Here is a 25,942-nt window from a genome sequence, read left to right as displayed (position 1 = left end):
TGCTAGGGATGAAGGGGTTGAGTTACGAGGATAGGCTGACCAATTTGGGCCTATATTCTCTAGAATATAGAAGAATTGGAGGGGATCTTATAGAAATCTATAAGATCATCAAAGGGCATGATAGAGTAGATAGTGGGAAATTGTTTCCCCTGGTTGGAGAAACTAAAACCAGGGGTCACAACCTTAAAATCTTCACTCAAAGGGTGGTGAATGTATTGAACTCACTACCCCAAAGGGCTGTTGACGCTCAGTCCTTGAACATATTCAAGACTGAGATAGATAGATTTCTTATTGCGAAAGGGATTAAGGGATATGGGGATAAGGCAGGGTTAGGTTATTAGCTGGAGTTAGATTATAAAATCAGCCATGATTGAATGGCGGGGCAGGCTCGAAGGGCCAAATGGCCTACTCCTGCTCCTACATGTTATGTTATGTTATGAAAGGGATGAACGTGAACAGTTTTGTAATTTATTTTACAGATCCTTTCAGATCATTATTGTAATAATAAAATAATCCTTGCATTTGATATAGAGCCTTATCATGTCTTCGAGACATCCTAAAGCGCTTCACAAAATATACTTTAAAGTGAATTGACTGCATATTTTGTTAGCGAAACCTGGCAGCCAATTGAGCACAGCAGTGTCCCACAAACAGTTGTGGATTGAGGGACTGAGAATTTCAACCGAGGCCTGTCCAGGAGGACATTAAAGATCCCATAGGACTATTCAAAAAGAGAAACAAGTTTCTCCCAGTGCCCTGGCCAATAATCCTCCAGATAAAAAAGGTTATTCACTCCATGGCTGTTTGTGAGATATTGCGTGCAATTGCTTGCCATGTTAGCTCACAAAAACACAGTCGCTCCACTTTGCAATATATCCAGTGAAGCGCTTCGGGGCATCTTCTTGATGTCAAAGGCACTATATCAAATTCATTATTATTATTATATGCTACTCAATTACCCTTAAATTCAAAGAACAGTACAGCAGCCAAATATATACATATATACATCAGAATGCTTTGCTAGCATGTAGCAAAATTTTGCACAAGTTTATCTAGCATCACATTAGGTACATAATCAGTGTAGTATATCAATGAAACTAAGTCTTGACCTCTCACTGACTGTATGGATTTTGGGTTAAACAGGAGGCTTCGGGAATCTGAGCCAGACGGGGTGGTGGGGGGAAGCAGTTGAAGGAGGCTTAGAGGTCTGGCTGACATTCTAGTGCTTTCATTTTGAAAATAAATAAAATGCAGAGAACTAAGAACCACTGGGTGCCCATCAAGCCCAATCCATCCTCAACCATTGCACAGGATTGTAGAATCTATCCTACCCACTCACTCTCCCGGAGCAATGTTCTGCATGGACTCTCCTTGTTTACTCCCTTCGCCTCGCCCCCTCTCTTCCTATTTTCAGATCTCTGCTGAAGACCTTTCTTTTCGACCGCGCCTTTGGTCACCTTCCTCCCCCTCACCCTGGCTTGGCCCCGAGACCCGTTACTGGGAAGCGTTCTGAGACCCCGTCTGGTGTGGAGGGCGCTATATAAATCTAAGTTGTTGTTGTTCCTCAAAAATAACCCAGTAGAACTCCAGAATATGTATCCATCTATGGGAGAGGGTAATCTTCAATATATGTCAAGATTCATATGCTTAGTTCAATAGGATCAAGAGATTATCATTCTTATAGTCTGAGGTGAGAAACCAATTGGATGTTGAAGATGGCCATATTTAGAATGGATGTGCATCCACCTGAAAATTCTTAGCAGGCATCCAAATATAACAGAATAATCTGACAGTAATAGAGACAGCAAATACAGGGTGAAGCTATCGAACATGAGGCGATGACAAGTTTGAGGGAAAAGAATGAATAAGAATCAATTGCCTGTTGACAGCTAATGGCACTGACTCGACATGATGCAAAGTCCCAGGAGCATGAGCCCAGAGCTCGGCAGAGCTGCTGCTGCGCAGCTGATTCTGCTCCATGGAAACGTGGACGTGGACAGATTATTCACTCAAATGAACAGTGCGAAGGCTAAGTGAGCCTGAAAGCAGAATTTTTAGATGCCGTACCATGTGTTAACCTTGATGAGAGAGGATGAATGACTCCAGTTCAGATTGTTAGCAACCATGTTGTACTTAGGCAAATCTAATGACTAATACAGAAAGTTATTGTTTATGGTATTTATAAAAGGCATTTATTACAATGAACAGACCATATTTCTAAGGTTGGTCAGGGCTCAACTGGATGCAGACACCATTGTGTTTATAATCCTATTTGTGGGGTTAAATTCCTGCCCACAATTATCATTCAAACATGACGGCAGAAAGTGATGTAAATCATTCATGTTGCTTTTACTTTCCAGTGCTATCCACAAAGGAGCCCTGATTTCAGCTGTAATAGTATAAAGGAATTGAGGCCATGCTGTTGTCTTTGACAGTCCTGCCTGTAATTTCTCCTAGCTACTGGTGGCCTGAATACTCTGCCCTGGACAGTCCAGCAATTCAGTTCCCTGACTATTAGCCTGAGTGGAGTTTCCCCAGACATCAAGTTTAACTACCAAGACAACGACACACGTGAAGGTTTGCAGTGTCTGCTTGCCTCTACTGTTTGCAGTGGAATCCCCTCACTGTGCAAATGGGATTACATTTCACAGTATCTGACAACAAAGAAGAATTGGCAATGAAACTTCAACTCACTTTGCAAATCCACCAAAAAATATTTCAGGCTGTGTCTGCTGAGCCTAAATAACTTTGGACACTGTATGGCAATTAAATTCAGTTATTCGTGCAGACTGTTTGCAGCGTGATGCCTCCATCCTCCTCCTCATCCTCCTTTACTTGATCCTTCTTATTGGTGCAAATCACCTGCTGCATGAGCAATCTGAGTGGGATGTGTTTCTCTAAGTACGGTCATAGTGCTCTATGTTATGAAGCCCAGCTTCATATCAGTCTAAGTACCTTCGGTATTCACTGGCCCTGCAAATTGGACTGATGCATTTTTCCTCCTGTTCTGCCCTTCAAAACGAACATTTATTTATAACTATCTGCAAATATTCCACTGAGTGTCACTTCTGAACCAGCAGCAGAAATTATTTTCAACTTTAAACCCCTCCCCACAAAAAAAATTCACTATCAGATTTAGTTTGGATCACATTGCGAATGTTTCTGAAATTACTGTATTTCGAAACATTCAGAATGTGATCCAAACTGAGATTTTCTGGAGTCTGATATTTTTTACATGAAACAGAATGTGAGAGGCTGGCACTGCATTCTACATCCAATGAGAAATACAGGAAGAATTGAATTTTGGTGTTATAGATTTGTTGCTTACTGTGCATTTACCAGAATTCAAAGAATAATATTAGTAATAATCCTTTAATTTGGTACACAATACAATTTCCATATATATAGCACTTTTCAAAGCGCTTAATAATGCTGGATGTGCACGCGAGCTAGGAGTGGGAGCCGAGGGTGGGGGGGTGAAGAGGGGAAAGATTATCAAAAGCGCAGTTAATGAGATAACTTTTTAGACGTGCTATTTTGAAATATAGCACCTTATCATGTTGTCAAAACACTTCAGAGTGTTTCACAGGATTTATTTAAAGTATAATGACTTGTAGATTTGTAGACAACTCTTAGGGTTTGTAGTACTAAATATTTCAAAGAGAAAATCCTTTTATTCTCTTCTTTGAAATTTGAGGACTCTGATCAGATTGGAGACAGAGGATATCTGGATCAGTGGTTTTCACGCTATATGATTGGCCAACAAAATAAATTTTCTTGATTGAATATTTCTTGATTTATGCCATAAATCATGCACATCAGTAGCAATTTCAACTATGTATTTGTAAAATTCCCAGAACCATAATTTGCAGAAATAGTTCAGGATCAGGCATAAACTTTCTGTAAATATACTTCTGATTGCTCTCTTTGGAGAGGTCTTTGTTGAAGCTAACTGCTCAGCTCCACAACACAGGTTTCCAACCGCTCTCCCAATTTCCTGAGGAAACAGCTAAATATTACTTGCAAGAACCGGGTGCTGACTAAATGCTGCCCAATGCCATGCTCAGCTTCACGATAATGAGATTTAACTGATTATCCGAACAGCCAGAAGAAAAACATACTTTTCCAGAAGGCAGCATTTTTCACAAGCCTCAGGGTGTAGCACAACTCCATCCAGTCATCTTTATCCACTAACAAAACACAAAATACTGCAGATGCTGGAAATCTTAAACAAAAACAAAGAGAGCTGGGAAAACAGGTCAGGCAGCATCTATGGAGAAAGGAAAGTGAGTCAACGTTTCGGGTCCACGTTCTGACGAAGGGTCATGGACCCAAAACGTTGACTCACTTTCCTTTTTCCATAGATGCTGCCTGACCTGCTGAGTTTTCCCAACTCTCTTTATTTTTATCCACTGCCTGAAACTCTCAGAACCATTCACAGCAAAACACAGAGGCAAATCTGTTATTTAAAGTAATGGAACTAACTGTGAATTTCCCTCTGCCAAGGCCAACCTCAGTTGCTCTAAGCTGGTGGCACAACAATCCCTATGATTAAATTACTTCTTGATTTCCCCACAGTTTGCTGGCTTGTGCTGTTTTTAGTCGGGTAGTACATGTATTTCTTCTTGCAGCTCATCTTGCTGATGCGGAGGATGCTCTGAGTGCAGAGCTCAGACATGTACAGGATTTATCTAAAAGCTGAATTTTGCCTCATTATTGTTAGTTTAGTCATTAAGTATGATATTGCATCTGGCGTTAAATAAGTGCAGAAGGTTCACAATGGAGTTACGAAAATAGCAAACCTGCAGTGTAAATCAGAACATCACTGTAAAACACAAAAAGTAAAAGTTAAAAAATGTGTCATGCAGGAAGCCCCATGTATACAACAACAAAAAAATTACATTTATATAGCACCTTTCACATCGGGAGGACTTCCCAAGGCGTTGGACAGATGGAGTTACGGACCTGAGCTGAGGGTCGGGATGGGGGACGAGGGAGGGCGGGGGGGAAGCAGGGAGATCGAAGAGGAGGGTCTTGAGGTGGGTCTTGAAGGTGGAAAGGGAGGGGGCGAGATGGAGGGACTGCGGCATGGAGTTCCAGAAGGTGGGCACAAAGTGGCGGAAGGCCCGCCCGCCGATAGTGGGGCGAGCAAGGCGGGGGATATGAAGCAGACCGGAGCCCGCTGAGCAGAGGGATCGAACAGGGTGGTAGGGGGTTAAGAGGTCGAAGAGGTGGGGGGAGCAAGACCGTGGACGACTTTGAAGGTGAGGACCAGGATTTGAAATGTATCCTCTGTGTGATAGGAAGCCAGTGGAGTTGGACAACGATAGGCGTGATAGGGTCATGGAGCCTGGTGCAGGATAGGACACGGGATGCAGAGTTCTGGATGATCTGCAGCCTGTGGAGGGAGGAGTTGGGGAGGCCAACAAGCAGCGAGTTTGCATATTCAAGCCTCGATGTAATGAAGGAATGTATGAGGGTTTCGGCAGCCTACGGTGTGAAACAGTGGCGTAGCCGGGCGACGTTGCGGAGGTGGAGTAGAAAGGATAGTTGAGGGTCGAACAAGAACCCAGGCTGGCTGAGCAAGGTGGAGTGTGCAACCATGGATGGTGATACTGTCAGCGTTTGAGGTGAGGAGGCGCTGGCGGGAGCCAATCAGGAGGGCCTCAGTCTCGTTGACGTTCAACTGAAGAAAGTTAGCTCTGCAGTAGTCCTGGAGTCAAGGGTGGAGGCAGAGAGATAGAGTTGGGTGTCATCCACATACATGTGGAAATTGACCCCATGTCTGTGGATGATGTCACCAAGGGGGAGCATATAGATGTTGAAGAGGAGGGGACCATGGACAGAGCCCTGAGGAACACCGCACAAGATGTCCGGGGGCTAGACGAGAAGTCATTTGAGGAGATGAAGTGCAGCCGGTGTGAGAGGTACAATCTGAACCAATCAAGGACAGCACTGTGGAGATTGAGGTTAGAGGAGAGGCGGTGGATGAGGATAGAGTGGTCGATGTGCATATCACACTAACTTGCAAGAGTTCTGCTCCAAGTGATCTTTGATAGGACCTTTGGATAACACTTTAAACTGAGCCCCAGCTGCCTGTTCAGGTGGATATTAACGATTCTGTGACACTATTCTAAAAGAGAAGGGAGTTTCTCTCAAAGTTTCACCTGGCCAACAATCCTCCAAATAAAATTGGTCATTCACTCCATGGCTGTTTGTGGGACATTACTTTGCCCAAAATTGGCTGCCGTATTTTGCCCACAAATACAAAGTCAATGCTCTTCACAGTACAACAACAAGATTACATTTGTATAGCGCCTTTCACATTGGACAGAGTACAGCATTTCAGACCGGAGCTGAGATTGGGGGGGGAATGGAGGGGAAGGAGGGGTGGCTGATGGCATAGTTGAAGAGGAGGGTCTTCAGGCGGAACTTGAAGGAGGCTAAGGAGGGGATGAGGTGGAGTGATTGGGGGATGGAATTCTAGAGGTTGGGGGCAGAATGGCTGAAGGCTCTCCCGCCAATGGTGAGTCGGGGACATGTAGCAGGCCAGAGCAGGCTGAACGGAGGTAACAGGCGGGTTGGTGGGGGTTAGCAGGTCGCAGAGGTAGGGTGGGGGGAGGCCTTGAAGGGCTTTGTGTGTGACGACCAGGATCTTGAACCTAATCCTCTGAAGGATAGGGAGCCAGTGGAGTCGGGCGAGAGTGGGGAAGATGGGGTCACGGAGTTTGGGCGGGAGAGGACATGGGCTGCAGAGTTCTGGATTATCTGCAGCCTGTGGAGGGAGGAGTTGGGAAGGCCGACAAGAGGGCGTATGCATAGTCGAGCCTGGAGGTGATGAAGGCACCGAGGGGCCGGATGGCCTACTCCTGCTCCTAATTCTTATGTTCAGCGGCCTGAGAGGTGAGGTAGTGGCGGAGTCGGGCGATGTTACGGAGGTGAGGGAAGGCAGAGCGGGTCATGGCTTGAATGTGGGGGAGAAAAGACAGTTGAGGGTTGAACAAGACACCTAGGTTCCTGACTGGCTTGGTGAGTTGTAGTGTGCAACCATGGAGGTTGATGTTGCCAGAGCCTGAGGTGCTGAGGCGCTGGCGCGAGCCAAGCAGGAGGGCCTCAGTCTTGTTCACATTCAACTGTAGGAAATTTGCCCTCATCCAGGGCTTGATGTCCGACAGCAGTTGTCCTGGAGTTGAGGGTGGAGGCAGAACAATAGAGTTGGGTGTCATCCGCATACATGTGGAAGTTGACCCCATGTCTGCGGATGATGTCACCAAGGGGGAGCATGTAGATATTAAACAGGAGAGGACCAAGGACAGAGCCCTGGGGGATGCCAGATGTGCCAAAAACCCAAAGTGAATGAAATTAGCCATTCACTTCATGACTGTTGTGAGATAATGCTGTGCATAAATTGGCTGCTATGCTCACCCAGAAGGTACACAGTCCCTATGCTTTACAGAATATCCTGTGAAGCACATTGAGATGTCCTCCAGACATGAAAGGAGCTGTATCAAATTTAAGGATTTTAATTATCATTGTAAAGTTAATATCAGTTTTCAAATGGTAACATTTCGAATGGATGGACCTTTAACTTGAAACACTATTTCAAATGTATTTGCTTCGGCTTCTACTGATACAAATCTTTAAACGCGTATACATTATTTTGACATGATTGATTAATTCCTCCCACCTTTCCCGGCAGTGGTTCAGGTAACAGTGAGGCCCACCCTAAAGTGATCAACAACACAGATGCTTGTGTCTGTCTTGAACGCAATTATCTTTGGGAATAGCATTCTTTGATTGATCATGATCAGATTTGTCTCCTAATGTACCAATTGACCTATAAGAATGTTTGTTTTAAAAATAGTTGTATTCTACCCTTTCAAAAGCGAATGGACTAAACAGACTGTGCATCACTTGGGTTTATTTGAGTGCAGTAATAAGATTGATTCTATTAGATGAGTGACACAATAGAAGAATTGTCATGTAGAAATTACAATAGCTTTGCAAGACTGTGACACTGGTGCATGACACAAGTAAAAAAGGAATTGCTTGCGTATGTTCTTGTTATTATGGTAAAGCACCTTAAGCTTATTGTAAACCTGTGACTACCTGTAAAGAATGACTTTGTATGTAATCACGGCAAGGTCAAACTTCCAATACACAAGATTGATTTTGTGTCTCTGCTAGAAAATAGATTCCTCCACTGGATCAAATACTCAGATAAAAGCTGCCTAAATAAAACTGTCTTTCTACATCTGAGATAGGACTTCTCAATTCAAATACACATTAGCTGCCAAGTGGTAGCACCATTAGTTTTGATTCATTTTGAAGATTTCTGACTTTAATGACCAAGGTAATTTTGTGTATGTCACTTGTGGCATGATGTGACATACTTCTACCAAGGTCTTTGTATAGTAATGAAAAAATACAATGAAGCCTGTCATAGGCATTTTGTAAAATAATGTGAGTATATTGATATTAGCCTAAATATTTCTGCATTTAGTAATGAACTTTCTCCCTTTTTTTACTAAAATGTGCTCAATCAAGGTCACATGTAGACATGCAAGTGTTATCTTGCAGTCTATTACACCAGATTTATGGAAATCCTTGTATTTGAGTAAACCCATGCTACCACTTCTGTGGCAAGCTGTTGTCCGACACGATGCTGCCTCAATGTCGCATTTGTAACAAAATGTTTCAGACAGAAACCTAATACACACCTGTTAATACCAGGGGGCTTGTAAGCTGTCTGATGCATCAAGGTTCAAGGCTATTGGAGCATCAGGACCATTTGGTTGAGCTTTTTGAGTGTGGGAGTATGTTACTTATGATTCCTGTAATAGTGTGCACAATTCAGTCATTACTTCTCATGAAATCCTCAACCTCCTAAAACATATTTTCTCCAATATGACAAATCAAAGACTTGATTAGGGTACACCCTCACTAAGTGGGTAAAGTGCCCTATGGATAATACTATCCATACAATTTGCCCACAAATATAAGTCAATTCACTTTACAGTCTATTCTGTGAAGCGCTTTGAGATGTCAGGAAGACATGAAAAGTGCTATATCAAATGCAAGGATTATTATTATTATTACAATGGTGGTGTTCTATATGTTCTGCTTCTCTTACAACATGAGATATCCAACAATAAGTCCAATACCCAATGGTTAAGTAAGAGCAGTCAATACTGCTGTACTGTAAGATTGTAGTGTCAGATCATCAGAAACAAGTCAGCAGCAGGATAAAATGCCCAAACATTTTACACATTTCTACCTGCAGAGGCTGCACTTTTTTAGAATTTCATAGAATTTCTTTCTTACTGATAAATTGCACAGTCCTACCAATAATTAATGGACATCCTAGCCTATCAGTTGGTATCAATGAAACAGGTTTGTACTTTTATCCAAGAACGAGACATAAATAAACAAAAAAATGCCTGAATTTTCCCTTTGCTGGAAAATTCTCTTTTATCTGGTATCATCAACCTCTCCTTATATACTGGCACCATTCCCACCCCTCTAAAACAGCTGTCATCAACCCCATCCTCTAAAAACCTTCCCTTGACCGATCCTTGCTCTCCAGCTATTGCCCAATCTCCCATCTCCCTTTCCTCTCCAAGGCTCTGGAACGAAACGTTGCTTCCCAGCTACGCTTTTTCCTCTCTCGCTATTCAGTCTCCGAACCCCTCCAATTGGATTTTGGTGCTGGCCACACCACGGAAACTGCTTGGTCAAAGTCACTAATGACACTCTGTCCATTTGTGACCAGGGCTACCTCTGCCTCCTTGTCCTCCTCGACATCTCTGCTGCCTTCGACACTGACCATTCTATCTTCCTCCACCGCCTCTCCTCTCAGCTGAACCTTCACAGACCTGCCCTTGCCTGGTTCAATTCCTACCTTTCCCATCATCTCCACTTTGTCTCCACGAACAGCTTCTTCTTCTATCTAGCACCATCTGTGTGGCGTCCCTCAGGGATCTGTGCTTGGTCCTCTCCTTTTCAGCATCTATATGATCTCTCTTAGCAACATCATCCACAGACATGGGATCAACTTCCTCATGTATGCGGATGATACCCAACTCTACCTCTCTACCCTCGATTCCTGGATCTCTATTTCCTCACAGACTGCCTGTCAAATCTCAAGTCCTGGATGAGAGCAAACTTTCTCCAGTTGAATGTTAACAAGAACGAGGGTCTCCTGTTTGGCTCCCATCAGCGCTCCGTACTTTGGACTCTGACAGCATCATGGATGCACTCTACACCTCATGGAGCCAATACAGAACTTTGGCGTCCTGTTCGACTGTCAACTGTCCTTCATACCCCACATCCGTGCCATGACCTGCTGTGCCTTTCTCCAACTCCGCAACATTGCCTGGCTCCACCACTGTCTCTCACCACAGGCCACCGAGGCCCTTATCCACATGTTCATCACATCCATGCAAACTGCCTGCTTGTCGGCCTCCTAAACTCCTCCCTCCACAGGCTGCAAATCATCCAGAACTCTGTAGTCCTTATCCTCTCCCACACCAGGCTCTGTGACCCTATCACCCACTTCAGCCTCTCTGCCCCACCCTCTGGAATCCCTCCACACTCCCTTCCTTGCCTCCTTCAAGACTCAGGATCCTCCTCTTCAACCGTGCCTTTGGTCACCCTCCTACCCCTACCCTCCCTGCCTTCCACCCCTCCTGATCCCAACCACCAGCTCGGGTACGGATCCCTGACTGTCCAGCACCTTGCTACCACCCTCCTGACATGAAAAACGTTATGCAAATGTAATTTGTTGTTGTTTGCTGCAATGACTAGCTCACAAGTTGCAGACTATCTGTATAATCTCTGGTTACACTTATATTGGGGGAACCAATATAGCAGCAGGTATCCAGTTAGATTGGTTGCTCCGTTTTAAGATGAAATCTGAACAGGAGTGATAATACTTGCTTGTAACATTGTATAATTAATTTGAGTTTTACCCAGAAGCTGCAGGGCTCTTCTTATTTGAGCAAAGAGAGTGGGGCGGATCCATTTGTAAACTTTATGTGACCCAGGTCCTGCCACTGCCTCCCATGCCTGTTTCCTGCCACAGCCTCAGGTACACTGCAAGATCCTTTAGGGTGACATCATGGCTTAGGTGATTGCCACAATGTCAGACCCAAAGTCAGCTCCAATATCTATTTCACAAATTGGCTATCAAGTTCACCCACAAAATATAAACTCAAGCTCAAACGACTTTTGCAATAAACATTTCCAAAGCTATTTTCCCAACTGTTTCAGTGTGTGAATAATACTGGTAATGTCACAAGATTTCTATAATCTTACAAAAAATATTGTCCATTAATGCAGTCCGAGATTTAACAAAGTTGTAGTAGCTAAGTACAGCAACATGCTTTCTATTTACATTAAGGGAGTTGCCTGCTGATCTGGACAGAAAGAGAGATTCAATTTAAGAGCTTTTAATAACAGTAAAACTCATTTTTTTCCATCCCTGATGATCAACTCATGCCATAATCAACTGCAACATCCCCCATTGTTTATTGAGGAAATAATGCAATAATTCTTCCTCAAATTATCCGATTTGCAATGGAATGAAAACATGCAACATCTGGATAAGTTCCTTATAAACACAGACACCAAAACAGGAAACATAAACAACTAAGAAGCCTGAGTGGTTTATATTAGGTCACTGTCTCGTCTGGATGCATGGGTTCAGATCCCACTTCTTACAGTACCATTGCTTTTGCCACAGACACATTGAATCTAATATGTCTTTTCCTGTCCCTAATTATTCTTGTTCTTAAAGATGAAACAGAATTATTAACCTTCATGCCTAGAAACTTCCTTGCAATAACATTAGCAGCAGATTTCTGCTCATACCAACATAGATATTAGATGGAAAATATACTTTCGGAACAATTATAGTCTTTCATTTTCCACATTAAAATAAGGACAGCCATAATGGATCTTTGCCAAATGACTATAATATCAATCACGGGTGGATTCAACTTAAATATACCAAGTTACCATTTCCTGTTTTTCTCTTTGTGGGTAAATGTATGCACCACAAGGTGCATTCAAAGAATCTCATAGCACTTCACATGATTTTAACTTTGAAGTGCAGTGACTGTGTTTGGGGGGCTGTTGGCTAGGACACTGGCAATAGTATCCTTCCCTTTTTGAATCGTGTGATGATCGTTAACATCCACATGAATAGACAGACAAGACCTTGGTTTAACATCTCACCAAAAGATGGCAGTTCTGATAATGCAGAACACCGCCTAGCACTGCATTGGGGTGTCAACCACTGTGCATTCAAAGTTCTGATGGAGGCTTGAACCCACAATCTTCTGACTCAGAAGCGAGAGTGCCATCAAATGAGCCATGCTGATACCCACGCTAAGAATCTATCCACAAGGAGGATCTAAATAGCTGCGCTTCCTAATGGGAATGATTAATAGCAACTCTGAGCAACAATTTCTTGTGACCATGTTGATTCGCTGGAACTCTGCTTTGGAAGTAGGTGGCTTTAGACAGAATTCCACAGGTCATGCCCTAGTCTGTGTTTAGCTTTCTTTAAAACTAGACTGTGATGAAAGGCAATAAATGAGTCTAATAAATCAAGTTAATTCATTCTTTTTCAAACCAACATTATTCGGATATCTTGAAAACGTAGCACAAAATATAAAATAATAAAATAGTAGCACAAGCCTTGAAGGACTTGTATAAGCACGCTTCAGAGTTTTGGCGAAGAATATATCAGAAGGGTAAAGTGTGACAATTTTTTAAATTGAAAGTTACCGAGCCATCATATGTATATATAAAAAAAAAGCAATCAATAGCGGAAGTTCTATCAGATCTGGAAGCAGGTTGAAAAGACGTTGTCTTCCAAACTGGTCACTCTCGAGTGGAAATGTACCATGAGAGGTCAGGAACGATGTCCCAAACACAATGTCCAGGTTCCTTCACACCTCAAATTGATACTCCTTTTGATACTCCGACCTGAACCTCAATGGATGGACCATTAATGTTCAAAAAATCTTTGTCGAGGTGCGGAGTGGGCTTCCAAAATGGATTAACTGGCGAGATGCCTGACCAGAAAGAGAGGTAAGATCAAGAGAAGAACAGAGAGCGAAAAAACCTGACTGCTTGTTTATCCTGTAACATGAAAAAAGATACAGTTTTGCAAAGCAAAATTGTTTGTTGGTAAAACCTTCTGTTTTCTACTGTGTTAATTATTTTACTTACCACTTTTTAAAGCATATATATATATATATATTTATATACATGACTAGGCTCAGAAGAGGCGAAGTCAGGGGTAACTGAAATTGGTTATGACCAAGAAAGAGCTACTGAGAACATTCAACAGAGATAAGCCAGGCAATTAAACATTGTGACAGGTAGATGTCACAGTGATTTTGGGACACAAAGTAGTTACACCATTATTATATATGTTCCAAGCTGCTGTTGTTAAAATGTCAGAGTAGTTCTTGGAATTCATTATATTCTGAATTCCAGCAGAGCAGCAGTTGCAAAACACATAAGCCATAAAGTAAGTGGATGGAGGAACTATTCTGTTAGTTGTCATTAAGATTATTTGGCTGGTAACTGCAGAGCAGTGACCCACTTTTACTACACATGTATGAAACATTACTTTCTCTGCCTTAATCTAGGCTGTTTCGTCACAGAGCACCAACATCTCTGAGCTAAATTTGCCCATAGAAACAAACATTTTTAAACGGTTTTAGTAACTGGCTAAATTACCTCTAAAGCATAGAAAGAGTGAAGGTTGTCTGTAATGAAGGCCTGTAAAGCAAGGCTGGGTTGAGATGTGCCACTGAAAATAATTGAACTTTTGTACAAAAAGACCACATGTTCCCACCTCATTACTTTACAGTACATCCTGTGAAGCACTTTTTCACATCCCGATGTCATGATAAGGTGCTGTATCTAATACAAGGATTATTACTATTATTATTCTTTTTTATTCATTCTGTATATCAAGTAATTGACAGACTCCCCTGATAGTTCATTTTATCATGGTGCAGTCCAGAGTGAAATTGGACCATAAGGAGAGATGAATTGTAATGTAATGAGATGAATTGCGTTCAATTACTGGTTTATGTTCAGTTAGCTGACAGAGTAGTAGGGGAGCAATACATGCACTACGAGGGAGTAAAAATCAGTCAGGTCTCATTTCTGGTTAATATCCAGTGACCCCCCACCCCCTTCTTAAAAGTGCATCTATATTGAGGTTAAATACAAACAGGATTGGGTTTGGCTATCAATACAATACAATTCATATTTATATACCACTCTTCTCATCAGGAGGATGTCTCATGCTCTTCTGGCTGGGCACCTGAGTCAGGTGGTAGGAGCTGAAGAGGGTAGGGATGCAAAGGATGACTGAAACCACAGTAAAAGAAGTAATTCTTGAGACAAGCTTTGAAAATGGGAAGGAGCGAGTTGAAGGGACTCCAGGATGATGAAATAGAGTGCTACTGCTCACTATCTGGGAACACCTGATGAAATGGCACAAGTTTCCAGAGGATGACAACTACCAAATTAACAACAAGAAAAACAATAGTAACTTGCATTTACATTAACGCCCTTCAAATGGGGTAGCGTTTCAGAGCGATTGTTCAATTCAATACAATTTATATTTATATTGCGCTTTCACATCAGGAAGACGCCTCAAAGTACTTTACATAGCTGGCTGGATACCTGAGCTGCCTAATTAAATGGGACGTGTGATATTCAATAATGTTATCACAGAAAACACATTATAAAACACTGTGAATGTCATCCTTGTACCCCAGCAGGAGTCCATGCTATCAGAAGACACAAGGACAACAGTTGGAGCAATGAAAAATCAGAGACCTGCTGAAGCAGGTAAAAGAGACTGTGGTCAGCCTCAACATTATAAATGTTGTCAAGCGTAAAATAAATGACTCAAGGATTGAACATTGATAACTAATTTATCAGCTCACTCTTCTGAATAATGACAGAGCAGATGGCAAGAGAAGATGAATGTTACACCTCTAGGCAAAATAATTAGTAATTAATCTGTTGTATGTGCCTTACCCAGATTGTCTGTGCCACCCAGGGTCCAACACCTTAAACCACAGAAAGCTGAAGCAGATTTTCCAATAGTGCATTTGAATTATATTAGTTTGAATGAAAAAGACAAAAAAGGGCTGCCAGTAATGTATTCTACTGCAGAATGAGTTTTTAAATTTTTTTTTCTGATAATAATAATCCTTGCATTTTATATAGTGCCTTTCACATGTGTATTTTGTGAGCGAAACACGACAACCAAGTGCTTGCAGCAATGTTCCACAAACGATTATGGAGTGAGTGACCTTTTTTTTCTTGTAAAATATTGAAATTTGTAGTGATTCCTACAATGCTTCCATTATTTCACTTCTCATTTTTAATTGGAGGACAATAAAAACTCTGGATGTGGGAAAAACAATCTCTGATCAACAAACTGGACACATGAAAGAAATAATGCTGGCCATGATTCATTTCACTGAGGATTCTCTATCTATTCCAAGTCTTTGGAGCACAGTACTAACAACAACTTGCATTTATATAGCACTCTTCACATGGGGTAGCGTCAATAGCTCAATACTTCTCATGTTCTTAGTCTTAAAACCTTTGCCTTAAATTTCAAGTGCAAAATGTTGGAAAATTCTTAAATTCTGTCTTAATTTACAAGCTGTTTTTCTGCAGTTCTTTTCAAACCAGCTCTCATTATTAAAGGTGAATGGAAGAATTTTACAAAATTGTGTATAATCTTCAATTTTAACACAATGGCTTTTAAGTCTAAGGCCATGAGAAATTATGCCCACTTCCTCCCCACTGGTATTACCCGAAGGTAGACAAGATACTTGGGATAGTTTTCATGCACTCCTAGAAGTTGGATTACTGAGTACTATTAGCACAGGCCGACAAACAATGTGGTGTGGGGAGAATGGAAGTTTGCAAAGAAAAAGAATAATTAAACAAAAAAATGTCTCATTTGAATGTACCCTGGTTGAGTGTGGGTTCTCAGTAAACCTGGGAGTGTGGTACACATGGCCAAGGCTGATTAGCTGGCTTCCTGTGCTAAAAAAAGTTGTCACTTCCTGTATGCTGCACATGATGTTAGCAGTGTCCTGATGATCCTGAAGTTGGCCATTTTTCACACTTCACACTTTTTTTTCATACTTCTGAGATATGTCCACAGATGTCCACATTATAACAGGATTACCCTGTATTCTGTAAACAGTTATTGTTGCTCTTTATCATTCATTGTCTGATACCTTTATATGACAAGATAAAACGTATCAGCAAACATGCATTAAATATTGAGAATACCCGGGGGACATGCATTAAGAAATCACTTGATAAAATGTACTTAAAATACACTTTAGAAAATGATTCTACTGAGCGAAAAACAAGGCTACGCAAGTCATTCCAGATTATATAATGCTTTCAATGAATTCAATATAATAGACATTATGTTTTAAGCAGCAAATAAACATCCTGTTTCTGTGTTGTTTGGAGGAATTGTTATGAAACATCTTAATGGTTTCCACTCATCGAAAAATATAAGAATTAACTAGTTATAAGTATATTGTACCTTGGTCTTCAATGCTCAAGTTCTTCATTAGCCATTGAACAATATCTGCACCTGACAAAAGTCCAAAAGAAAGCACAAATTAACATAAACAGAGTTATTAGCACTTATGCATGAGCACAACATTCATTTCATTTACTATTGATTAACTCTCTCTGTTAAAAATGTTTGAATCGTCCTGTAAAGTGTTAGACTTCATTGAAAATAATTTTCTCTCCATTATTATTCCTTTTCTACTTACAGTATTTATTTTACTGATCCTTTGTTTCTTCAGCCAGGTGTCTGATATATGCGGAAACCCATCACCATGATTAAAAGTACTCAAACGAAACAGAATCTTTTGCATCCCACCAACACATGGAAATTCCAGAGATATTATTTCTGCACTCTCTCCCTGGAGGTACTCATCCCACTTACCTAATTCTGGAGAATTTGGTCTAGGTTTGCCAGAATCATGACCTGGAGACCCCAGAGTATGCTGGGTTACTGCGGAGTCTAACCAGCTAAAATTACATAACGTGTCATTGAGGGTATTGCCTGGCAAGCTTACCCGTTGCTTGTTCAGCTAGGACCATGCTACCCATGAGGGCTTTGGCTTGCAGGGTTACAGGAGCTCAGTGGGAAGAATCCCTGCTCCCAGTGCCTTTCCAAGTCCTGCCCATAAGTCAGACTGGCTTGGGCTCTAATCAGCAATGCCCTGGAATACTACAGATCTGCCTGGGACAGGAACTGGTCTACCGAGACCGCCACAGAGGGTTGGCTCAATTCTGACATTCTGTTGCCAAACATGTCACCTTAGAGACAGTTCAGCTCCAAGGAGACCTCAGTTACCTCCGTCCAACAACAACAAATGACACTTGTAAAGCAACCTTCACATCGGAAAGACGTCCCAGGCTATTGGACAATCAGAGGTTTTGGACCCAAGCTGGGAGTTAGGTCCGGAGGGATGGAGGGGAGGAGATGGGGGTGCTGGGTGGCTGAAGGCACGGTTAAAGAGGAAGGTCCTTGGATGGGACTTGAAGGAGGTAAGAGAGAGGGTGAGGTGGAGGGATTGTGGGATAGAGTTCCAGAGTGCTGGGGCAGAGATGCTGAATCTCTGACCGCCAATAGTTGAGAGTTAGTCATTATTATGTTATTAGACATTAGACATCTAACCAAGCGCAGGCTTCAGCCCTCACTAAATGGACAGCAGGTACAAGGAACGGGTTTTCCTGCGATCATTCAGTATATTGGATCTTTGAACAATGATGCGTTATTTTGCACATAAAATTTAGAAATGTAACTCACTATAATAAAGAACACATAATGGTGAATAGCAATTCATGATAATAAAGAATTTAATTTATGATAAATGAGAGCCATACCACCACATGCCATTATTTCAAACAAAGTCAAGAAACCCACAAATAAGACAGGATTGAAGGGAGGTACAGAAACTAATCCGGAGCCTATGCCTACATCAGATTGAGAGGGTCAAACCCCACTGAACATTTTTCCTTTTATTATTGGCTAATTATCCTTTCTTAACAATTATTTGAATTGCACACTACCTGAAATACCCTTAAGAACTACCTTTTCGACCGCGCCTATGATCATTTCCCCCCTCCCACCACTCGCATTGTAAAGTGCTCCAAGATGTTATACTGCATCAGGGTCGTCCAACTTTTTGGCTGCTGAGGGCCAGATTCCCAATTTGAGTGATAGAAGTGATGGACGTGGACCATCTATCAAAAGTGATTCAAGAATTGAGAGATTCACCGCTCTAGCCAGAAGTAATATTGGATGTACTACAGAAACTACTCTGGATAGGACATAAATCATGACACGATAAAAGGAATGTGCACAATGTCAACTCAACTGAATGTTACTGAACACTGGTCACAAACACAAAAGCAGACTGCATGTCTTTGGGACATGCTACTTAAGGATGTTTGATGTCTGTAACAGCAGAAAGGTCAGTGGTAACAAGGTACAAGGAACAAACAGTGAGAAAAGGACAGAGTCTGGTTCTGAGAACTGGCTAAAGAACAAAATAATTGTAGATCACGTTGAAATGTCTCAAAGCACTTCAGACCAGTCCTAGACATAGATCAGGTTGAGAGTACCAAATATTCCCATTAATTGATCCAATTTTATCTCATTGATAAATGAGCGATGATTGACTTCATGCAAATAGAGCAATAGAGTTGCAGATGTAGTGGAGGAGGGAAACTGCATTATATCTCTGTTAACCTTTCATTACGGGCTTTTAACAGATATAAAGGTGATGTCACTGTTAATCTCCACTTATTGTTATACATGTCACTTTTCATAACTGAGCACAAAAGGGATTACATTATTTATATTGTATTGTACATCAAGCGGTTAATGACCACTTATCTCTCCGTATACAGAGAGATAAGTGGTCTTTAATGGCTTGATGTACAATACAATATATGAACAATGTAATTGTGTGGCAGCAACACAAGCATAAGATGAAGGGTGTTGGACCCGAAATGTTGACTCACTTTCCTTTCTCCATAGATGCTGCCTGACCTGCTGAATGTTCCCAGCAACTTCTGTTTTTAATTTCAGATTTCCAGCATCTGCAGTATTTTGTGTTCTGGTTAATACCTGCCCGTACCCTCCGTTCCCCTGGCTCCGGTCTGCTCCACATCCCCCGCTCCAACCGCTCTACCATCGGTGGCCGGGCCTTCAGCCTCTCAGCCCCTAGGCTCTGGAACTCTATCCCCCAGTGCCTTCGCTTTGCCTCCTCCCTTTCCTCCTTCAAGGCCGGTCTCAAGACCTTTCTCTTTAACCATGCCTTCAGCTCCCCTCTCAACTCTCTACCCCCTCCTCGCTCCCTCCCTTCCCTCCCCTCACCCTGACCATGTCCCCCCTCCTCGCTCCCTCCCTTCCCTCACCCTGACCATTTCCCCCCTGCTCAGGTCCTGACCCAACTGTCCAGCGCTTTGGGACGTCCTCCCAACGTGAAAGGCGCTCTATAAATGGAATCTTGTTGTTATTGTACTAGTGTGTTATTTCACACACCTCCTGGTCTTTGATTCTCAGGTAAAACCTACTTGCCAGGATACTGAAGCGTATCATTCCAGGACTTGAATGTGAGACAGGATCATTTTCTCTCCATTCGTATTCCTTTTGCACTTGTAGTATTTATTTTAGAGAGTTCAAATGATCTTTCTATGTATAAGACCATTGAATAATGATTTTTTAATATTAATTGACAAGTTAGCAAAGGCAGGAAAAGTACAATGAAGCCATAGAGTCATCGAAATTTAGGGGGCAGAAGGAGGCCATTCAGCCCATTGAGTCTAACCAACAGTTTAACTTGAGTAGTTGGACATTCAGAAGGTAAAACACATTTAGCCTGATAGTCTGGTTGGACTGTATGAATAGTTAATAACAACCACAACAATGCTTGCGTTTGATATAGCGTGTTTCATGTCAGAAAGATGTCTCAAAGCACTTCACAAGATATACTATAAAGTGTAGTAACTGGGTATTTGTAGTCAAACCCAGCTGGGTGAAAGTCTGACACGCAGCTATGGAGTGAATGATCCATTTTTATTTGGTGGATTATTGGCCAGGACACTCTAATAAATTCCCTTTTGTTTTTGAATTGTGCCATGGGATCTTTAGTGTCCACCTGAGCAGGCAAGCAGGACCTTGGTTTAAAGTCTGATCTGAAACTTTAACCCCCCACAGCACTGTATTGGACTGTCAGACTATATGGGTTCCAACAAGGCAGTACTTTGCCTTTTACTTATATGGGATTCAAGTTCCGTTGTGGGGTTTGAATCCACAATCTTCTGATTCAGAAGCGAACAGTGCTACCAACTGAGCCCAACTGATACACAATTAGGATTACATTTCAACTTGAACTTTTCAATTGAAATGGATGATCTTGGTTGCTCCAAGCAGTACAGGATTATCCTTCTTTGATTTTAAATCAATTTTGAGGCAGCCACTAAATGTTCCAGTTATAGCCTTGCTTAAGTCACCTGTAAATATAGTGAAATCTCAGCAATTTGGTTGACATTGAATTTTCTGGTCTATAATCTTCAAATGCAGAATTATTTAAACAAAGTACTCCTGCGTGATAATTGGAATGAAAATGTATCCCCTAATATAGATCTTCATAGACTAAACTTACCTACATGACATCAACTTGTTAACAAATTAATTTCAGTTTGTGATTTTTTTTAGATTATTTTTATGTCTATATAAATTGGTTTTGTTGGAATCTCAGCCTGCACCCAAAAATCTATCCACTCTTAGCCCTCAAAACTCACCTTAAGACCTACAATTTCGACTGTGCTTTTGGCCACCTTCCCCGCTCCCTGCCCATAAACACAATCACACACACACCATCGCTGCTAGTTATCGGCTGCATTTTGAGACATCCTCCCTCCTTATAGAGTTATATAAATTATAATTGTAGGACCATTTTCTCTCATGATTTAAGATTGAGCAGAACCGTGGAAAATTCTTAGATTCAGGCATAATTTGGAACCATTTCCTGCAGTTCTTAAAAATAAACTGGCTTCCAAAGACTGATTTTAAACACTTTCCACGATGCTGCCTGACTTTAATATTTTAAGATAAAATGGACTTTCAGGCCAAGACTAAGTGAACTTTCAGACAGACGGTACTGGATTACAATTTATTGGAAGAAATCTTTCGTAGATGAATGTCTTCTTACCCTGACTGTGACGGTTCTAAAAGAAGCATGTTTGGCTGGTCTTAATCATTGACAACAACAACAACTTGGACTTATATAGCGCCCTCCACGCAGAGTAGCGTGTTAGACCACTTAGCAGTGGTGGAGCCTGACTCCGAGCCAGGGGGAGGAGTCCGTCAGCACAGTCGAAGAGGAAAGTTTTCAGGCGGGACTTGAAGGAGGGGAGAGAGGGGGCAAGGCAGAAGGATTGAGAGAGAGTGTGATAGAGTTTCGGGGCATAGTGGCTGAAAGCCTGACCTCTGATTGTGGGGGTGGAGGGTGCGAGGAATGAGCAGGAGGCCGGTGCCAGTTGAGGGGAGGCCCCAGGTTTTGGATTAGGGAGTGAGGAGGTCAGAGAGTTAGGGAGATGCCAGGGAGTGAATGGATTTGAACACAAGAGTGAGGATCTTGAAGTCGATCCGTTTGGTGGTGGGGAGCCAGTGGAGCCTGGTCAGAACTGGTGAGTTGTGGGTACGGAGTTTGTTCCGGGTCAGTATGCAGGCGGCAGAGTTTTGAATGAGCTGGATCTTGAGAATGGTGAAGCTGGGGAGACAGGCGAGGTGATCATTGGACTAATCCAATCGGGAGGTGACAAACACATGCACAAGGGTTTCGGCTGCATTTGGAGTAAGGTACGGTTGGAGGTGGGCAATGTGGTGGAGGTTGCAAACTGGTTCAGTGAGTCTGAGGGAGAGCCCAGGGAGATTGAGGAGTTTAGATCCGCGTGAGTGAAGACAATGATGGGACCCAAGGAATATGGCTTCTGTCTTGACCATATTCAGCTGCAGGAAGGTTCAGCTGCACTCATCCAGGCCCTGATGTCCACTAGACAAGCTGATAGAACATCGGCGGAACTGGAGTTGGTACTGGAGGAGGCAAAGTAGATTTGTGTGTCATCCGCATACATGTGGAAGCTTACCCCATGTCTGCAGATGACATCGTCCATAGGGAGCATATAGATAATGGAAAGAAGAGTGCCAAGGATGGAACCCTGGGGTACCCTGCAGGTGACCTGGCGGGGATTGGAGGAGAAACCATTTGCTGAAATGAAACGGAGGTGGTTGGTTAAGTAGGACTCGAACCATGCGAGTGCGGTCCCATTGAGGTAGATAAGGGAGGAGATCCAATGGAGGAGGATGGTCGACTGTGTCGAACGCAACAGAGAGATCCAGGAGGACAAGGAGGCAGAGGGAGCCCTGGTCACAGATAGAGAGAATGTCGTTTGTGACTTTGACAAGTGCTGTCTCTGTGCTATGGGCAGGGGGAAAACTAGCCTGCAGGTGCTCGAGGAGGGAGAGGAGTGACTGAAGTTGACCTTCAACAATGCATTCCAGGCTTTGGTAACAAAGGGTAGGTTGGAGATGCGATTGTAGTGTGAGAGATTAGAGGGATCAAGGGTGGGTTTTCATATTATATTATATATCTCCCCAAAAAAGGTTTGGTCTCTCACTCCATGGCTGTTTGTAGGACACTGCTGTGCGCAATTGGCTGCCGCGTTTCGCCCACAAAATACACAGTCACTTCACTTTATAAAATAATAATAATCCTTGCATTTTATATAGCGTTTCTCACGTATACTAGACATCTCAAAGCACTTAACAGAATATGCTGTAAAGTGAATTGACTATATCTGTGAACGAAACGCAACAGACAATTGCACACAGCAGTGTCCCATAAACAGTCGTGAATTGAAGTGACCAAATTTTTTCTTGAGGGATTATTATCAGGAGTGTGGTACAAGTAAACTTGCCCAAAGTTTCGCCCTGCCGAGAATCGAACCCAGGTCTCTCGCTTGCGAGGCAAGTGCTCTAACCACAGAGCTACAGAACTTCACACTGAGAAGTCTCAAAGACCTGATAAGGACACTATACCAAATATTATTATTATTTCCCAGTGAATGTGAATCCAGAGCACTGAATGACTCTTCATTCAGAACTAGAATTTTATTACTAATGAAAGCAATAGACATCATGCCAATGTGCACAATTAGATCAAACCACAGTATGGATTAGTGCCCTGCTGGTAATTGCATCAAAGTCCATAGAAGCCACATTGAAATGCAAAGCTGTTCCACCATCTCAATCACAGCAGTTCACAATCCAGTTGCCAATTGGACTTCCAATTGAACCACTCAATTTTCAATGCAATCTCATATTCCAGAAAGGCAGCAACTTGATCCACACAGTTACAAATCAGCACTTGTTTAGCCTGGCTCTTTTGGTAGTACTGTCACCTCTGGGTTTAAGCCCCATGTCAAATCTGTATTCTAGGCCGACACTCCAATGAGGTGCTGTGCGAAAAGAGAAGGGAGTTTCTTCCCATGTCTTGGCCAACAATCCAGTGGATAATTCCAGTGGAAAGCAAAAGGCTTTCATGCAAGTGAATAGCTATTGTAAGTCACAATACCACAAATCTTTCACTTTTGTGATGCACTGCAAATCCCACACCACCACTGCTGTAATAAAGTAGTTATATACTGTGCCTTTCAGATCAACTTTCTTTTATTTCCCCTTTTGCTTTGTTTCAGTCTTAAAGAGATATCCCACAGGACAACACCTTCGCATTAAATTTGCCTGAGTTTGACAGTGAATGGACATTACGATTTACATTGAAAATTAACAAAGTATTTTGTCTTGAAAAGTAAAAGGAACAGCCCATGTATCTCACTGAAACAAACAACAAACCAAACATCTAGCGATGCATATTTCAGATGTTATCTCATTAGCACTCCTCTTTTGATTCTCATTGACGAATATTTTGTCACGGATATTCCAAACAATGCAACATTTGTCTACATAAGCTTGGCTATACTTCAAAGTAAAAAGCAAAATCCAACATGATGTGATACTTGCCACCAATAAAAATAAGCACCTTGTGAAAGACTCCTTGTGGTACACACCTTTGATTCTTGACATATATTCCAGCATTTTGTTGGTCGTTAAGCTTAGCTCCGCCTCTCAGCTTTTAACATAGTTTACTCCATTGCATGAGTTGTTTTAATAAGTATAAGGTACTATATGAAATGGCAAATATGAGTTATTAATTCTTTAGTATATATGCGTATTAATAATAATCCTTGCATTTGATATAGGATCTTAAGATGTCTTTGAGACATCTCAAAGCGCTTCACAGAATATACCGTGAAGTGAAGTGACTGTATATTTTGTTGGTGAGATGCGGCAGTCAATTGTGTACAGCAGCATCCCACAAACAGTTATGGATCAAGTGACCAAATTATTATTTTTGAGGAAGATTATAAGTCTTCCCTGGCTAAAGACCCAGATTGTAAGTGATAATACACATAACATATTATTTTAAAATGCTGCAGTAGCAAGTAACAGGGCTTATTACTGGAAAATCATAATTACGCAAATTTCCTTCCCCCAATATTGTTCTTGCTGTATCTGTCTTAATAACCTCTTCGACCACACCTGTGGTCACCTCCTCTAACTCCTTGACACTTGCTCGGTGCCCAACCGCACCACTATGCAGCATTTCATGACTCTATCCTGCAATGAAGGGTGCTATATATATGCAAGTTGTTGTTGCTGTATTTAGTTAATGGAGACGTCACAGTGTTTCAAGTTTTACAGAGATTGGGAAACAATCATTGAAATAAAGGCGGGCCGCCATTAGATGGCAGCAACACAGCTGAATCACTCCTACATCAGACCAGCGCAATGAAAAAATAATTAAATAAAAAGATCAAGAGGAGGGGTCAGGAGGAAGGGGTAGTTCCTCTTACAGCTAAGTTACTCTGAAAACTTTGATAACATGTCCTTTTTATTGGTCACACATGTGGAAACCTATTACCATGCTTAAGAGTATCCAAACCAAGCTGAGATTTCCAGGCATCCCACCTGTACATAAAGCTCTGGAATGGAATGTACACTCTCTCCCTTGAGGAACGCATCCTGCGGACCTAATTCAAGAGATATTAGGCACAGGCTGGCATGAGCTGGAGTATAAACAGCACTGCAGACCCGCCTGGCTCAGAAACCGGACGACTGAGACCACCTGCTGACGGTGGGCTTGATTTTGACATTCCATTGCCAAGCATGTCACCTTGGAGCCAGTTCAACTCCAATGAGACCCCACTTATTTCCCTCCTAAGGAGGACAGTTACTAATTGGTCACTGGAAGACGGGTTCTTAAACTGGGAAAATCCTCTAATATGCGGCTCAAAGGTAATGGCAATTTAATAATAATAATAATCCTTGCATTTGATATAGCGCTTTTCACGTCTTCTCGAAGTCTCGAAGCGCTTCACAGAATATACTGTAAAGTGAATTGATTGAATATTTGTGGGCGAAACACAGCAGCCAATTGCGCACAGCAGCGACCCACAAACAATCGTGGATTGAAAATGACCAATTTATTATTGTTTTGTTTTGGAGGGATTATTATTAGGTGTGTGGAATAAGGAAACTTGCCCAAGGTTTCGCCCTTCCTGGAATTGAGCCCAGGTCTCTCACTTGCAAAGCGAGTGCTCTACCACTGAGCTACAGAACTCCATATGTATAACTTGGAGCAACTCAACTAAATGATATGTCCAAAACTAACTTTAAAAACTAACTGGGATATTTTAATGCCTCCAGTGACTGATC

At 42.1% G+C, this 25,942-nt stretch overlaps 1 protein-coding gene across 3 annotated transcripts in view; it reads right to left on the bottom strand.

Moving 5' to 3' along the window:
• Positions 1–25,942, bottom strand: part of LOC103178921 (regulator of G protein signaling 7) — a 285,543-nt gene that overhangs the window by 59,693 nt on the left and 199,908 nt on the right. For all 3 annotated transcript variants that reach the window (XM_042333318.1, XM_042333320.1, XM_042333319.1), the window contains exon 4: positions 16,619–16,669. In XM_042333318.1, coding sequence (XP_042189252.1) covers positions 16,619–16,669 — 51 coding nt within the window. The remainder of the gene's footprint in view (positions 1–16,618; positions 16,670–25,942) is intronic.

Source organism: Callorhinchus milii, unplaced genomic scaffold (assembly GCF_018977255.1).
Source record: "Callorhinchus milii isolate IMCB2004 unplaced genomic scaffold, IMCB_Cmil_1.0 Scaffold3, whole genome shotgun sequence".
Classification (NCBI taxonomy): domain Eukaryota; kingdom Metazoa; phylum Chordata; class Chondrichthyes; order Chimaeriformes; family Callorhinchidae; genus Callorhinchus; species Callorhinchus milii.
Note: the sequence above shows the minus strand (reverse complement) of the source record. Positions and strands in the feature narration are given on the sequence as shown.